The sequence below is a fragment of the Argentina anserina genome, chromosome 2, assembly GCF_933775445.1.
Source record: "Argentina anserina chromosome 2, drPotAnse1.1, whole genome shotgun sequence".
Taxonomy (NCBI): domain Eukaryota; kingdom Viridiplantae; phylum Streptophyta; class Magnoliopsida; order Rosales; family Rosaceae; genus Argentina; species Argentina anserina.
The window spans coordinates 3121480-3140399 of NC_065873.1; the positions used below are offsets into that span (position 1 = coordinate 3121480).

The 18920-nt window shown below is 37.7% G+C and overlaps 2 protein-coding genes across 2 annotated transcripts; one reads left to right on the top strand and one right to left on the bottom strand.

The window, feature by feature from the left end:
* Positions 1–2733: 2733 nt before the first annotated feature.
* LOC126784476 (cyclase-like protein 2) lies at positions 2734–6053 on the top strand. The gene is made up of 7 exons (XM_050509940.1): positions 2734–3154; positions 3317–3361; positions 3541–3613; positions 4276–4373; positions 4947–5017; positions 5425–5570; positions 5725–6053. Exons 1-6 carry the CDS (start codon positions 2761–2763, stop codon positions 5548–5550), a joined length of 807 nt encoding a protein of 268 aa, XP_050365897.1. The 5' UTR covers positions 2734–2760; the 3' UTR covers positions 5551–5570; positions 5725–6053.
* Positions 6054–12668: 6615 nt separating this feature from the next.
* LOC126782528 (uncharacterized) lies at positions 12669–17920 on the bottom strand. Its single transcript, XM_050507783.1, is given in 14 exon segments — positions 12669–12821; positions 13061–13147; positions 13272–13491; positions 13609–13749; positions 13795–13927; positions 15775–15846; positions 16037–16341; positions 16374–16479; positions 16482–16552; positions 16554–16585; positions 16816–17033; positions 17110–17151; positions 17154–17361; positions 17891–17920. Coding segments are annotated over 14 exon segments (1818 nt in total).
* Between the last annotated feature and the right edge of the window lie 1000 nt (positions 17921–18920).

Genomic DNA, 18920 nt, shown 5'->3' on the forward strand with positions numbered 1-18920 from the left:
TGAGTGACGACCTCCGGTGGTGCCTGTGTGGCTAACACCTTGGTAATCTCAACGGAACTTGTTACCATATCGACTGGCTCATTTGTCTCCCCCTCTCCATGATACAACTCTTCAAAATAGGAATTCTCTCCCTGAAGAGCAGTATCAGAAGAGGAAAAGTAACTCATGTCCTCAAAAAAGGTAACATCCATAGTGACATAGTACTTCCGAGTAGGAGGATGATAGCACCGGTACCCTTTCTGATGGCCTCCGTACCCAACAAATACACATTTAACTGCCCGGACATCTAACTTAGAACACTGATGTTGTGGAAGATGAACAAAAGCGACACAACCGAAAACACGGGCAGGAAGATTATAAAAAGAAGGTAATGAGACATGAGATGCAAGCACCTCATAGGGAACTTTCCCTTGAAGAACACGAGATGGAAGACGATTAATGAGGTGGGCGGAAGTAATGACAGCATCACCCCAAAGGTATTTAGGCATGTGGGCACTAAAAAGAATACATCGAGTCATATCAAGTAAATGACGATTTTTTCTTTCAGAAACCCCATTTTGCTCAGGTGTGTAAGGACACGTTGTTTGATGAACAATTCCGTGTGTGTTAAAGAACTCCTGAAAGACATGATTCACATATTCCCCCCCCCCATTATCAGAACGAAGAACTCGAATGGTGGCCTTATATTGGGTTTGGACAGAGGCATGGAAGGTAAGAAAAGCTGGAAAAACTTCATCTTTATTTTTAAGAAGAATAATCCATGAAAGACGTGTGCAATCATCAATGAATGACACAAAATAACGCATGCCTGAGACAGTAGATTCTTTAGAGGGTCCCCAAACATCAGAATGAATTAATTCAAAAGGAAGAAAACTTTTAGTTGAAATACTAGGAGAATAAGTTGATCGATGACTCTTGCCTAAAACACATGTCTCACAACATAAACAAGACTCGTCCACATTAATAAACAAAGTGGGCATGGATTTTTTCATAACACTAAAGGATGGATGCCCTAAGCGACGATGCCATAACCAAATTTCACTTAGCTTGTCAGAAGTGGAGAGTAACGCGGTCCGAGACTGCCCCCCCTGGTTTTTCCCCTGCGTATGTCAGATCCAGATGTAACAACCGGCCCCGCAAATACCCCCGACCAATTACTCGTTCGGTGAGAAGATTCTGAAATATCACATACATAGGAAAAAAGGTCACAGAGCACTAAGCGTCAGCGTTCAGTTGGGGAACAGATATCAAATGATGAGATAAAACAGGTACATAGAGTACATTGTGAAGCTCTATGGTAGGAGTAATACGAACAGACCCTGTCCCTACCACGGGGAATGGCTCACCATTAGCATTAGTAACATAGGGTACGGGTGGAGGGGATAATATGGTAAAATAAGATTTGTCATAAGTCATATGATCAGATGCACCAGAATCAGTAATCCATGTATCAGAACTACCAGAGTGAGAAATATTGAAAGCCATACCAATTAAAAAAAGAATCTGTCTTTGGTGCACTTGCACTGACGGTGAGGATGCACAGACAAGGAAAAAAAACGACTGGTTCTTGCCGGACCGGGTCGGATCGGGTGAACCGGGTCGGGTCGGATGAACCGGGTCGGGTCGGGTGAACCGGGTCGGGTCGGGTGAACCGGGTCGGGTCGTGTGGACCGGGTCGGGTTACACGCAGTCTGGGCTGGGCTGTGCTGGGTTGCAGTTTGGGCCGGGGCGGTTTTTGGGCCGGGCCGGGGCGAGCTGTAACCGGGTCGGTGCAGAGAGACCGATCTGGGAAACGCTTCGGCGAGGAGCGGCGACTGAGGACGTCCGGCGAGGAGCGGCGAGGAGCGAAGAGACTACTTCGGGTCGAGTGCGAACCGGAGGTCGTCGGTACAGAAGATCACCGGAGATTGTCGGGTTTGCCCGGCGTCGGAGGAGCAGGGCGACTCGTGAGGGAGCCGGACGGGAAGAGCGTCGGAGGGCACAGGGAAGGAAGCTGGAAAACCGGTGAGGCAGCGGGTGGGTTGAAGGCAGAACCCGGCCGGAAAAAAACGGGAAAAAATCCCAGAAAAAAACAGAGCTCGAAGGCTCTGATACCAAGTTGAATTGAACAGATTATTGCTTTTGACTGTTACGCAACCTTGAACTTATGCAGGAGACAGCAACAGTCCCAGGAAAAGTTGCATTGCATCTAACCGGACATGATCCAAGTTCGTGCGAAGAATCAAATTTGAATAGACATAAAGAGGAAACAAATACCATATGCAGTTATGCACGAATACCATAGTTGTGCTCACAGCCTGTATGCACTCTATGAAACAAGATATGTATCGTATGTGACCAATCACAGTACTGAATATTGGAGCTTGAATTATTACCATCGTATTCATAACCAAGTACAGTGTTTTGCATATATATGATCGAAGAAAAACCTGCGCATGAAAATGTACCAATAATCAAAACTGTTGATCTTTGTTACAGAGTTAAGAAAATTAGTTTTGACTCATCTCAAAGTAATCCATCTCTGTATTTGGCAAGCTTATATTTGATTCGAACTCATCTACTTAAAGATAACTAAGTAGACTTCAGAATCAAATATTGTACATTTCAGTTGTTTGTATAAACAAATAAAAATATGAACTAGATAAGACTCATTGTAGTGTTTCAATACTTTATATAAGTGTATTTTATACAAATTCGTCTCTGTATAAATACTGACGGCTCGTATTCAATCTTTGCTACCACTCTCATCAGTCTTTCAACATGACTCCACTTCTCCTTCTTCTCCTCCTCTGCTCCGCTTCGGCCTCCCTCTCCCACGCCGCCACAGCCTACCCTTCCATTCCTGGCACCACCCCCGTCGGCGTCTCCTCCGGCGCCCCTCTCATCCCCCCTCGCCGTGAAGTCTACGGTGACGGCCGAATCTTCGACATCAGCCACCGCTTCAGCCCCGACATGCCGGCGTTTGAATCCGCCGACGGTGTCGGCCAGTTCCTGTGGCTCCCCAAAAGCATGAAGAACGGGTCCATTGCTAACAACTCAGAGATGAAGCTCCCCACCCACACTGGGACCCACGTCGACGCCCCCGGCCACGTCTTCGATCACTACTTCGACGCCGGCTTCGATGTTGATACCCTCGATTTGGATGTCCTCAATGGTAATTACTCACTTTGAGTTCGTGAAGTGTTTGACTTTACCAAGTACCAACTGGGTTTTGTCTTCTGTCATGTTTTGTACTCGCCCAGTAAATAAAAACGGTAACTTTTGGTTGTTATATGAACACTGATCGTGAAAGGTTTGTTCTTTATTGTATCAATAGGTGTTGCTCTGTTAGTTGATGTTCCGAGGGATAAGAACATTACTGGTATGTATTTCTGAACAAGTATGCTCTCTGTGTTTGAAAAACATAGTCTTTTTTGAAGCATTTAGGGGTTAAAAACGCGGTCTTTTTTGGTTGATAAACGAATATAAAGTGGTACAGAAGATGTAATAGATTCTATTTTGTGAGTACTGAGTTTGACACTGATTTTATGATAAATTCAGCGGAAGTCATGGAGGGCTTACATATTCCCAAGGGGGTACGTCGTGTACTTTTCAGGACTTTGAACACAGATAGGTGAGTTTATGTGAATCATCTTTGTAACGGCCACTGTTTGGTATTTCAATCATCAATGTCATTTACGAGTTTCTGTTGATGTTTTCTTGTAAATGTGTGTATGCACAATATGGGATTATATGCACACAAGTGAGACTACGAGTTATGTTGTATTGTTGTAGTGCTTCTTCTCCACACCTTGTTTTACATCTTCAGTAGCAATAGCTGGGTTTAGAAAATTGTTATCCTTCAATTTTGGTCCTGAGAAATTGAGTCTAGAAATGTTGGGATCATTCTTTTTAGAAAGAAAATGCGAATATGTCTAATCAACAACCTCTAACTCTACCAGTTAATGCGTGTTGTTACAAAGACCCACTTCTCTCAAGTTTTCTAAGTCTTGTAAGCATTGATGTTAGTTTCTGGTAGTCATGATTATTCATGCGAACAAGAATGTCTTGTTTAGTTGCTTATATATTTAACAATGTTATTTCAACTTATTGGAAATCAAAGATATAATGTGTCAGGGGAATCTATCACCACGGCCATTCTTCTTTCCAATATGTACTGAAAAAATGATGGTTGTATCAGAATGCATTGCTGTTCTTCTACTAGATCATGTTGATATACATTTTGTAAATGTTGCCAAAAGCAAGTTTATATTAACCAACTTATTGCAATTCTAGACGGCTTATGTTCCAAAAGGAGTTTGACAGCAGCTATGTGGGATTTATGAAGGATGGAGCTAGGTGGTTGGTGGAGAACACTGACATCAAACTTATTGGTGAGATATACATTTCTTTTCCTTTTGGATAATACTATTGCCACCTCTAGATAAGGAATCAAAATTTATCTCTCGCAAGCCTCATATAGAGGGCAAGGAGATGTCCATTTGAGGTGTACAAACAGCCAAATCTACCTCTCACTTAAATCACCTTAATTTTATTTTTCTGTGCATGGGTTGGATCTATGTTGGGTATCAGCAATTCTCTACAATGTAGTTTAGTAAGTTTACAGATGAACTTTTCTGTTCTGATAGACTTATATGACATCTCAGTGTACCATGCAATGATCACTGACAACTCTCAGTTGGCTCTGCAGTTATATTACTGTTTAATATATATATATATATATATGGATGATGCAAAATGCATCTATGTTTAGTATACTTCTTATCAGTGAGAACTATTCTGCCGAATTATGATTTGTAAGGTGGATTTGCAATTGTGACCACATTGTTTAGCGTGCATCAATAGATAATATTGTTTCTGTTTTAAATTTTCTCAGCTTGTTTAGGTATCTAATCGCTTATGCTCTTTCATTGAAAGCTGATCAAATTGTGCTTTATGAAATGTAGGAATTGATTACTTATCAGTTGCCGCATATGATGATTTGATTCCATCCCACCTTGTTTTGCTAGAAGGCAGGGTAAGAAATTATTTTTTGATAAATCATGAATTAGTTATCTTTTCATCCTGACTTGTTTAGATTACATTAATTACAGTTGATTGTTTTCATTTAATCAATCAACAGTGATAAAATTATCATAAATAGAAGATGCAAAAGTAATTCAAAAACCACACTAGTTCCCATACTGAAGTATTCAATGGAAGTTGAATGTTTGTGAGATTCCATCTCGGCCTCTTCTGAAATGAAATTTCAGTCAATGAAATTACCTAGGTATAGCATAATGTTTATTAGTCAGAGAAATGTGTGAATCTTGTGCTGAGAATTCGCTTCTCATAAATGAATATTGAATTCTCAAATGCGGTTGTCTATTGTGGAGTATAAATGCTGGTATCATTTCTCAAAACTAAACTTGTTGAATGTTTCAGGAGATCATTCTTGTAGAAGGTCTAAAACTTGATGACATCCAACCAGGAATATATTATGTCCATTGCTTACCTTTGAGACTGCCAGGTGCAGAAGGGTCACCTATCAGATGCATTCTTATCAAATGATGCGTTTCATTTATATGCTTGTAAGTTCTGAAATTCCGGAACCATCTTTTATACGACATAATTTTTCTTTGCCACAATGACACTTGTGTTTGACGTGGCAATGCATCAACATGATCACTTTTGTACATTATCAACTACTTTTGAACTTTTTCAAACTCCTTATATTGGTTACAGGTAACAACGGATAGCTCCAGGAATGTTTCATTGAATAAGATGCTAAAGACCTAGTTTGAAGAATTACCAATGAAGATACATGAGAATATTCCTGAATGTAATAACCAAGTATTTATATCCTTAGTTTCATAGCAGAGTAGTACGTGTATCTATTGTTTATTCTTATATGTCATCAGTAGTGCACTTACTGTTAGAGAGTTTGGAGGTTTCAAACTAATTCACAGGTTCTATATGTTGAAGTTGGTTGTTCACTGAAGTGATTTCCGAGGTTATCAAATTTATATATGGAGGTGTTAGTAGCGTAAGCTCATAGCCTGCCCCTTTGTAGATCAATGTTATTTTTTGTTACCATTACACTATAATTTTAATTTCACATGTGGATGAGATCAAGAACATATTGTTTTATGAAAGCACTTGCTGGTGATCGATCAGAACCAATTAACCTTAAAGACAAGCAATGAACAGAATAATACAACCCTGCCGAAAAGCTTAAATCCAATTGCTAGATGATAATATCAAAGAAAAGAAAATGGTAGGACATCAATCGTTTGCTGCGATGTTCATCTAAAAGGATCCTTGAATCATGAAAACACTGATTTTTCACCAAGAAAAGGAGGACTTAGTTTTTCAGTTCTCTTTTGTGATTTGAAATTTGGAGAACTTGCCTCAAGTAACATTGATGTCGGTGGTAATCGTGTCATATTTCGATTTGGCAGGTTTTTCCGAATGGATTATTCACTGCAACCGCTATATTGAGAACCACGAAAACAAGAGGAAAAACCTCATAGGAATACAACAATGAACAGTTACTTAATTACGCTAAGGATTTGTTAGCTGGGTAATTAAGAAAGAATTTGAAGCTGTTCCAAGTTGAAGTTGTACATCAGAGGTACGTTTCTGTCCAAAAATAAATTATGGTACGTTATCTCACACTTAGTGCTAACTGAAAATATATGTCATTAATTCATTGAGCTTGTATCTACTAGTTAAGACGTTCCTTTTTTTTTTTACCCTCCATATTCCTGATGCATGAAAATCATATAAATAGTTCTTGTTGTTAATAATAACACATTGAGAAGAAAAAGCTAATTGAAGAAAATCAAGCAGAATACAACAGTTGATTGGCTAGGCATGGCTATAAGGTTATCTGGCTTCATGTTCATGTTCATATTTTTCTTGATCTTCTCGACTTCAACTTCCTACAAGTGTAAGTTCTTCTATATATGCTTCATCTTAAATCATTTTCAAATTTGCAGTCATAAAGATGTAACTATAGTTTCTGATGAATATCGCAGATGTTGACCCAAACACGCACATATGTTATAAGGGACACAAAGAAGGTCCAAAAACTTTATGTGTGAAACAATGGGTCACTGGATTTGCATATTGTATAGAAGAGTGCAAGAAAATGGGTTACCCTGCTCCCAAAGGAGCATGCAGTTTAGGATTTTTCGGTTTAGGGGACAGATGTTTATGCATGAAATCTTTACCTTGCAAAGACCTTTGATTCTTCAAATTAAGGATTCCAAGAATAAATAACTCAAGTAGAGAGGAACAGAATGTACGTTACTACTAAAACTCTGTTACCATTTACAATCAAATTAATTCTCGACATTTATGCAAGATTAATGAAAGTTTCATCTGATGGGAATGCATATTGATTATTGGTGGATAAGGTGATACTTGAACCAATCAGCCTTAAAAGCATGCAAGGTATTTCTGTTGGAACACCTTCAATCTTAATTTGGACTCTCAACAATAATCGTCTCACATCATTGAATATCTTGATTATAATATCAATCACAACAACAATGAAGCTCCGATCGATGCTTACCCTGCCATCCGAAATTAACAGCACGATGAACTAAATGCAGCAACAAAGGTGCCACGCTTATATGCATGTGAACCAAAAACATACATACTTGCAACCACCGAACCAAACAGCTAGCTTTGTAACTTCAACCAAATGATTGCATGGTTTGTCACCATCTTACATGCATCATTAGTAACTGTTGAACTGCTTCCATCATATATACTTCAACTGTAGAGAAAAACATCTCTGCAAGCCGGGCAGTAACATCTCGAATAAAAATTAACATCGTACTAATTAAGTCTCCTCACCGCTTAACTTGCAGGAGCTTGATCGAGATGGCCTAATAATTTAGGCATTGAGCGGAATAAAGAAACAACAATTAAGCTATGTTATCTGCAACAATTAAGTCTTTTTTCAGCTTGTCACATTAGCCGGTTTATGCCCATTGCTGGTAATTGACCTAACTAAGCTATGTTTTTGTTTTTTGAGGACGAACTAACTCAACTAAGCTATGTTATATATCTGCAGTTAAACCTGTGAGAAGATGCTTTCAGAGAACTAAAAAGTGTTGGATGAAATGTTGCAAATTGAGTGAATGGCAGATGATTGTGAGAAGATTGATAGGCATGGATTTCTGTATATGGTGTAAATCATTCTGCAGATCTATAATTCATCTACCCTTTCTCCCGTTTTCACTTGTCATTCATCATTTTGCCATATGATCGATGCACACAATGTATCTTGTAATATATGTCTGTAATATCCCGGAAATTTATAATTATTTTCTAATTATTGTTCGGAGATATTTAAATTAGTGGTGATCCGATTATATAGTACGAGGGAGAAAACGAAAGTGTTTGATCGATTTATACACATAAACGTTACCGTGACGGGTCAAGAGTTGACTTTTTATCCGTTAGGAATCTCAGAAAACTTCATTCATGGAAGTCGTAGAGGTCGTCAATACGAATTTGTGGATATGCGGCATGCCTAAATCGGAGTTCGTATGAAGAAGTTACAAATTAAAAAGTATTTAGACATTTTTGGAAAATAGTATAAATAGGGAAATTAAAGAGAAAAATGGGGAGAAAAATCAGACATTCGGATCGGTACTGTTCACCCAGAAAATCCCAGATTTTTCCCTCCTCGAGTGGCCGACCTTGGGCCGCCGGATCTCCGCCGTCCGACCCCTATAGAGCGGCGCACCAGTCACGTTTGAAAGGTTGATGCGTCCCATGTCGATTGGTGGTAGCGCAACCCGCCATCGCACCGCCATTTGGGAGCAGTGGAGCCCGGAAATCCCCCCGAAAGTGCACATTTCGCCGAACTTCAACTCGCCGGATCTCCCTCCTCGGGCTACCAATCGGTGAGATTCTTGTCACATTTTGAAGGTCTCTTTCCATACTACAAACCCTCTAAAAGATTTAACACAAATCGTTTTATACTAGGAGAATCGAAGAAAACAAATCATAGGTTTTAAATTAGGTCTTTTCGGTCTTTGTTAAATTGAAGTGTTTAGGCTCGGAATTGAACTTTGTGGTGAACTAGAAAGTTGTTAAGAATGTCATTTAGATTGTGGTGATGAAATTTGGTGGTCATTAGTAGTGGTCGGAAAATGGTGGCAGTGCATAAACAGTAATTACGAACAGTGTTCTGTGAACAGTAAATCACGAACAGTATTCTGTGAACAGTGTTTTATGAACAACATTTAGCTGTAATGAAATCGTCACCTGATATTTTACGTATCGTTTTCTAAGCATTTTATCATGCTATTAGGTAACCGACGAAACGAGTGAGAGAATCGCTTTCAGTGTCGTGGAAGTTGCACGTATGAAATAAGGTGAGTAAACCTCAAAATGATCATCATGTTTGAAGTAGTGTTATAATTATTGAATTTAGTTTGTGTTGTTAACATAGTCGTTGCATCACTAGCTTATAAAAATTATTCTAAAAATATGTTTTAGTTTAAACTACGTGAGCTTGATCGTCTACGGTTCATGGGTAAGTGACACGTTATTTTAATAAATGATTTTTAAAAAGGTTTTAGTGATTATGGACTATGGTGAATGTGAGTAAATCTCACTATGACAAATCTACCATTGACGGTGACTTATATGTTTGAATTATTAAAAAGAGTGAACTGTGACATTTATATAATATAGTGGGTTGTGTATGTGTATGAAAATGGTAAATACGATATACATATATATATATATATATATGAGTTGCTATATTATATAATGTTTCGGTTTTATTTCAAATGTGAGATTATAATGTTGTACTATATTCATATTGTTGTGCAAGAGTCGCTTGGTTGTAGTACAATAACATGTGTGGATTGTTATTGTACGTGGTTTTAACATTGAGTCTTGCTGTGATATTGGTAACAAATGGATTGCCCAGTGTCTGTCAGTGTAGTTCATGACGGGTAACAGATGGGTACCTGGGTCTCATGAGTACCCATGTTTTTAAATGATTTTTGAGTAACATATGGATTGTCCAATGTCGTATGATTACACATATTTTTAAATGATATTGGGTAACAGATGGGTTGCCAGTGTCACATGAGTACGTTTGTCTTTAAATGTTATTTAACATATTTCCTTGGTATGCGATATATGTTTACTGTTGGTTTACTCATACTGGCTGAAAAACTTACCGGGTTTGTGTTTACAATCACGTGCACAAATTCGATGGTGTAAGGGATAGTTCTGCAAGTGGGGATTAGCAGATTCGGAGGCTTACACAGAAGATTTCTTTTTTCTGTTTGTAGTGAGGATTTAGTGAATTTTACATTTCTATTGGTTATAATACTGAGGTATAAACTGGTTATGTATTATTCAAGTTGACTGAGTCATGCTGTGGACTCAGTTTTGATACACTGTTATTATAAGATGATTTCAATATATTTGAAATTGTTTTAGAGTTTTCATGGCTTCGAATTTAAATTTTTATCATTCGAAATTTTAAGATTGTGACAATGTTTGCATGTTCTCAAATACAAAACTAATGCTTCTCAACTTCTATCACCCACATAACCGAAACAAAAAGACAAAATGCATCTTTCACTTCCGTCATCTTTATTCTATGAACTATTGGGTTTAGGGTCGATCTGGTATAATTGCTTGAAAGAGAAGAGAAAACTGAACCTGCCAATTGTTGTGCAGAATATATAAAATATTATTAAATATATGCATTTTCAATATTGTTTTTTGTTTTTTAGGTTTACATTGTACTTTTAAAGACTTAGAATGTTAATTTACATTAGCTAATAGTTATAAATAGATAGAAATACATGCAAAAGTGTACAATTTTACCAAACCGAATCCATCCCGAATCGATATGTACGGGTTCGGTTCGGTATTAAGTTTCAAATTTACGATCCCGAACTGAAACCGAAACCGAATAAATTATCGGTATCGGTATCGGCCGAATCCCGAACCAAACCGTACCGGTCCCAGCCCTACTTGGATGACTCTTTCTTCTAGAGAAAAAAAAAGATCCAAGATCCCATCATGCCAAAATCAAATAGAGGTCGATAGAAAAGGCGAGGAATGGAGGATCGCTCGAAAGAAGCCTTGGAGATGGAAATCCTAGGAGAGCGGCTGCTACGTCAATTGGCGTTGGCTATCTCGACCAAACTGATTTTGAGTTTCACGTTGGAGGCATAGAAAGCGGCCATCAAATTGTACAAAGGCTTGGACACAAGCTTGCATCGGAAAATGTTGCAGGGAAATGACACAGAATTTCAACCAATTTTGGACCAGAAGATGTTTCTCGTTTGCATGAGCATAGAAGAAATGTACTACAGCATTCATATCGAAATTACAGTTTTTGTTCCGCTTCTTACCAAATTGCTTTTAATAATTCGTTGTTGCATATTTAATTATACATAGAGATTATAGAGTACCTATAAAAATGGTGTTTATTTAGACAAATTCTTTGTTGAACTGGAACAAGGATAACCGGAGGCGGTTGGAAAAGTGAGTTAATTCTGGACACGAGTACAACAAGCCATATATCCCAAATCATCTCAATATCCCAAGATTTTCTGAGCTGATTTTCGTTGCCATCGGATGATGGAATCTGGTACGTAATAAGGGTTTTCAGCACTGATTGGTGAAGGAAAATAGAGTAAGAGGAAGTTATCATTTCCTAAGTGCTGTCATATCTGTAAATCAGAGCTTGAAATCTGAACAAACTAGATGTGTAAGTCGTAGAATTGTAGAAGGATATGAAGAATGAGCAGGACTAAAGTGACACATTTATACTGGATTACTGGATATACATAACACCAGAAACACTTCGTACATGATATACCAACTTTAACCATGGTACATCAAACTGCTCAGTTTATATAGTTTGGTCATGAAAGGGTCATGATCAAACTTACCTAAAGGCAGGAAACGCTTAACAGTTTATGTAGATGTTTGTTAGGAGTTTACAATTACTCCATGCGCAGTCTTCAAATACTTTGACTACATACAGATTTGTATGTTTCATTTCCAAGCTCCTCACCACCCAAAACCATTCCGATCAGACCAAGGGGGCAACTTCAGTGAAGAAGCCTACCCTTCGCATATACCAAAAACCGAAATCCGTCTTTGTCAACCGAGGGCAATGGTCTAAATATCGCTTATCGGTATCGTATCGGTCGAAGAGTAAAACGATATATCGGAGATATATTGATATATATCGGTGTCATCGAATTTGCTTATTTTTAATAAAATTTATATAATTATACTTCAATATGTACCAAATAAACTAAAAAACGGTAATAAGTAAACTAAACAAAATAAATACTTGATTTTGTGACAATTAAAATACACGAACGACACCTAATAATAAAAATTATTTAAGAAGGATTATTTTGGCTTGAAATTAATCATATATATTAAAAAATGAAAAAATGAAAAAAAAAAATATATATATATATATATATAAGTTTTTCAAAAAAAGAGAGGAAAGAAATATTAAAAATTTGAAAAAAAATTTAAAAATTTAAAAACAAAATCAAAATTTGACCGATATTTGACTGTTGACCGATATATTCAACCGATATGGGCGATATCGTACCGTTTTCTAAATATCACCGATATATCGGCGATTTATCGGCCGATATATCCGATATTTAGAACACTGACCGAGGGCCTGAAACAACTTTTAAGAGGCCGGAGACTATCAAATAAATAAGACCCCATTTCCTTGTGAATTTAGAAACCCATCCAAAACCAGAAAAATTACCCTTCCCTCTAGACCTCTCAATAATTCCAACAAACACCGGCTGAAAAACCATACCGAAATCTGTTTGAAATCAGCAGTAAAGATTTTCAATGGGAACTTGTTAATCCCTTTTTAACCTGACATGTTTATTTTGAAAAGTATATAACCAACTCTGAGAGAACTAAATAATAGCCAGCTTGAAAACTGTCAAACCAACCATATCAAAATATTTCCATCAACCTCTGCAACACTGAATGTAGAAGTTCAAAACATTTTTATATGACAACGTTCGTGTCATACAGTTGCAGAACTGCAAAATACTGCACTTGTAATGTGAATGAGTAGAACTAGAATATCTCTACTTAAAAGGAAAAAAGCAAATGATATCTACACCAACAGAGATAAGTTCATGGTCGTTCAATAGCCATCTTTTTAGCTCTAGTAACACAATTTCTAGCATACAAATTCTTTTAGTTTAAAATTGTTCCACCAACGAAAAGCAACAGCCAACCCTTATAGTTTTAACTTTTAAAATGGCAACAACATGAATATTTGGCCAGGTCTCACAAACAAATTCTTTGCTAAGTATCATGGTGCATCCAGATAGCATAAATTCAATGAGGTAGTAGTTCTTATATGAGGTACCTGAGTGAAAGAGAGCAATCAGCAGAGGACAATGGTCAGGTGATATCTTTGTGGGATGAAAAATTTTTGCCTCAGGATAAAGCAACCTACAAACACTGACAGTGTATCACATGTTGATAATTTATTCAATACTATTAGTCCATGAAACAAGTTTCTTTATCGGTGAAAGCAATAAATTTGGTCTTTTAAAAGCCTTATCATACCTGCTAATACCAAAGATATAATAACGGTTTCCATCTAGAAACCAAGGGGAGCAAAGTAAAACTGGAATGGTATCACTTCTTGAATCACTATAGCGGGGTAGTACAGACCACAATGAATAAGGTTGCGATGATAAAGTGTAACTACAATAACAGTAATGTTACTGTTATCGAATGTGCAATACTTACCAACTGGCTTTCCTTTTCTTCCAAGTACAATGATAGATAATTGCTCTTAATACCCCTCCAAATAGTATCCAACATGAACAATATCTCATAGACAACGTCCAGCTGACATCTATAATATGAGATATAGAATATCCTACATAATAAGATGATGACTTACGTCCGCAGATATTTATTTGATTTTGAAGCCAAGCTAATCAACCAACTGACTAATATAATCTCCAGCAACTAGACTTCCTTGGACCAATTCATTGAAATGCAATCAAACTCATAATTTTGTTGATCCAAATCAAATGTGATTGACATCTTTAACAATCATGAGGTCACCTATCCTAAAGGATGGAAAAACCAGCTCACCCCGAGCTCTTTGTTGACAGCTCAAGCTGGGAAAATTCACTTGAGTTGCAACAATCTTATTACTATAATCCGAAAAGGCTTTGAGCAGTCAATGACTGGTTCGTTGGAAAATGAAGTTGGGAAAAATCACTTGAGACCAACTTTACTGCTTAATAGGCTTTAAATATTAAATGCATCCTCTTTGAGAGACCAATTGCCACTACTCTTCTCAGGCTCACTGCTTTAATAAAAAATTCTCTCAACAACCTTAATTATAAGGGATTAACCGGTGGCCTTGCCACAGTTGTTACTTTGTATCACTTAGAAATTGTGGAATCTAAAAAACAAATCCCTCAACTTTCAGCCGGGAGTTGTCCTTAGACCAAAGAGAACTTAATTTTAGATTCGTGCAATTGAGTGCAATGTAGAAAGGGTATATTTTTTACACCCAAAGCTGTACCTAGCGTTCCTGTCAAATGGGTATAATTTGCAACTTAATTGCCCAAATGGGTATGGCTTCTTTGTGTTATACACTTACAATGAATATAACCTCTTTTTTTACACATAATATAACATGCTTCTTTATTATCAGTATATCTTTATTATCATTGACATTTTTTTAGCAGGAGAGAAAAACCCGAATGATTTCTCTGGGAATGATTCTTGTCCCTCAATCATGGCCAACTAATCAACCAGATACTCTACTAATGATGACCGATGCCTAATTGACTGTATATGTATATATTCAAACAAGAGACAATTTACCATGCTACCTTCTTAATAAGAATTCTTTCACCCTTCTAGTTCATTCAATTTCAGTAGCTGCAACTCCAGGGAAATTATGAGCTATCCTCCCACAATGCTTGACAGTGAAAAGCATTGAATATGTAATACTAGTCTCAGAGCTTAGTACTCTTAACTCTAAATTGAGTACACTCTAATTACCTAAAGGTCCAAAGAACAATATGCGAAGAAAATTAGGGAGGTAAAATAAGACCAACTCAAGAACTTACAAAATTTCAAAAGATTAACATGTAAGTTTTGTACTCCATTATCAAATTTCCTTTCAAGTTCATCTGATTTGCTATTAACATTCCTAAGCATTTTGTATAGTAAAACATTTAAAAGATATGACACAATATAAGAACCCAAATAAGCACACACATACACACACACACATATATATATAGGACGGTTATCAACTGCGGATGTTCGCACCGTGCGGATTCGCCCATTCTGGCGACCGGCGACTTGCAACGACGGCCCGGATGGTGCCGGCCATGTCCCCCCCCCCTCCTGGAGCTCCTGTCTGTGCTGCAAATCTCCAGAATCTGCCCAGAAACTTGAAATTTCCAATAATTTTAAAATTCCGGCCACCGTGGGCCGGCGCTGCAACTCCGGCCGGTATAGACAGGAGCGCTGGGAGGGGGGAGTGCGGCGGGCACTATCTGCGCTGTCATTGCGCGTCGCCGGTAGCCGGAATCGCCGAACCGCACCGTGCGGACGTCCGCACCTGAAACGGCTTATATAATGACAGCGTCGCCGGTAGCCGGAATCGCCGAATCACACCATGCGGACGTCCGCACCTGAAACGGCTTATATATATGTGTGTGTGTATAAGTGCACATAGTTGGAAAATAAACATACCGTAAGACCAGATTTCCTCAAGGAAAACATCCAACATATCCACGATCAATGTGTCAGGATGGCTAGCTTCAACTGTTGCAGGAATAGAAAGTATGTCAGTAAGCACTTCAATTGACTGGAAATATATATTAAATACGTGGATCATAAACTAATTTTAAGTGTGTCTACGTACTATACAGAACATGAAGTGGCAAGCTAGCTCTAAACAATATTGTTGAACGAAATTATGGTTGTCAGTGAACACACCAATGGACTGGCTTACAAGTTACAACCTTCATGCAAAGATTATTGTAACATTGTTTCCCTCTGTGTCTGCAACTTCTGTCAATATTAAATCCTTCATGTGCCTCACCACTGTAAACTTCATCACCACGTAAAGAGTTGGTCATCTTAAGCGAATTTGAATGTCCCAATCCTTCAATGTGCTTCACCCTCTGTGTCAGCTCAACATCAGAAGGGCTCGCGTAAGGTATTCCAACCATGACTACATACTGACCCATCCCATCACTTAAGTTGAGTGATATCTTACCGCCAATGACAGCAAGAAGTATGGCCCCACTCTGAGAAGGATTTTCTTTCCTTTCTCCAGAAGACAAGTATCAATTGTTTCCATGTACACATTTAGAACAAATTCGACATATGTATTCTTCCTAGGCTCTCTAAATAGATGTTTCTTCTTCGTAATTCTATCGAGGATGCCTGAAGCCATCCATTGTAGACCTCTTCTTCATGATCAAATGAAGAGAAGAAGACAACAACCCCTTCCCGAACCATTACCCAAATTGCAAATCAAACACCATACCTCCTGTACCTGCATTTTTAATCCCATTAGTTTAATAGTTAGGCGTCATCTATTACAAAATCCAAAATAATTAGTTGACTACTAAGCAGGGGGGAAAATAGGTTTCATTACAATTTTTATTTGACAAATCTTTCCACTGCAACCAAGCAGCATATGTTGACAAAACAAGGATATATATGGAGCTATTTAAAATGACTTCAACTAGACAACATCAAAAAAAGAGATTGAAATGTAAGTGCCATGACTGATGAACTTCTGGAGCAGCACCTAAAATAAAAAATCTGATTAGAAGAGCTACGAGCAACTGTAACAGGCAAAATGTTATCTGGAGGAACAATGTGGCTACATGAAAAGAATGCATCTGGTTCGGTGGTAACCAAGGAACTTTGTTTCTTCTGTGGGTTTCATGTTTTACCTGCCAGTAGCACAGCATGTGCTTGTTCCATAATCTGCGGAATGTGAAGAGTTGATAATTCAGAACTTGCACAATGTCGGCATTTAACCAGGCCAAGTACAACAAACAAAATATTGACAAATCGTCTCTCCTGTGAGCATAACATATTTTATGTATCCCCTTGTTGTCCAGAGCATGTTGGTTTAGTCCTTAAAATGATAAACCTCTCATAGCCATCTTTATTTGTCAGTGATCGCAAAAGATCAAATAATGCCTGGAAACTGGACAGTGTGCTTCTTTCCTCACTATCATCAAGAGAGCTGGCTAGTATATCCTCACTATGTAATACTATATCAACAACCAAAACCACTCCAAGACTCAATAGAGAAGCCTAGCCTTTACATATATCAACAGCAAAACCGTCTTTGTCTTTGTCAACATAGGCCCTGAAGCGACATTTAGGAATCTGGAGACTAACAAATAAATAATCCCCCCCCCCTCTTCCTTGTGGAAATATAAATCCATTGAAAGCTAGAAATTTATCCCTTTCTCTCGATCTTTCAATTGTTCAAACAAATATCTGCTAAACAATTAAACCATACCGCAATATTTTCAATCTGAACTAAATATTTTTTATGAGAATTTTTTAAGGCCTTTCAACCTGATATGTTCATTTTGAAAAGTATAAAACCAATCCTGAGAGAACTAAATAATATAGTCAGCTTAAAAAACTGCCAAATCGACCATATATCAAGATATTCCCATCAACCTCTGCCATATTGAAACTGGAAGTTTAAAAGAATTTTATATGACAATGTTCGTGTCATACAATAGCAGGACTGCAATATCCTACACTTGAAATGTGGATGAGTAGAACGAGAACATCTCTACTTTAATAGGAAAAAAAAAGACATTTGCACCAGCCCAGCAGACATTAGTTCATGCTTCATGGTTAATAGCCTTCTTTTAGACGCCAGTAACTCAATTATAGCATACAACGAAATGTAGATTTTTTTTGCCAGGACAAACAAATTCTTTTCAAATATCTTTTCAAATATCATGGTGCATCGAGATAGCATAAATTCGAAAAGCCATTAGTTCTCAAATTAGGTACCTGAGTGGAGAGTAATCAGTAGAGGACAACGGTCAGATGACATTCTTGTGAAATGGAAAACTTTTGGTCCATGAAAATGCAACCTCCAGTCACTGACACGAATCACCTGTGTGATCTTTTCTTCAATATATTACTGGTTCATGCTGGTTACTAGCATAAAAGCCTTGGCCTGCCAGCTAATCCAAGGAATGATATGATTATGGCTCCTTTCACGGAGACTTTTGTAATTTGTAGCCAAGCTAACAAACTGACTGATATATTCTCCAGCATATAGACTTCTTCACACCAATTCAATGAAATGTAAACAAAACTCATCTAATAATTCCCATGTCATTAACAATTTTTAACATCTACATCTGATCCAAAGTTCTGGTGACTGCAAAAATGCGAGATGAGGCTAGTATTTCTACATAACTCAACCCTGTTTCAATTTATCTACTGAAAAGACAAAATCTATTTGCTCATAAATAAATGAACAGTTCAGTATGACTGACCAGGAACAAGACAAACTATCCTTCAACATTGTCCGACATTGGAAAGCTTAAGTTCACCACCAGCAGATGAAATACATGATGCGATGCTTTATAAGCAAAATCAATTTATTTGGCGTTTCTCTTGATGCTAGCCTAAAACCCTCGGCAGGCCAACATTTCACAAAGTCAAAAAAAATGACTTAGTCAAGCTGAGTAACAGATATGTTCTACAGCATCTAGATTTTTTCCTTGCACCAATTGAATAAAATTTCATTGAGATCTTTATCAGTTCCAGAGTCACATATCCCAGAGGATTGTGATACTGGCTCAATGAGCTTGCTATTAGCAAAATCACTCTAGTGG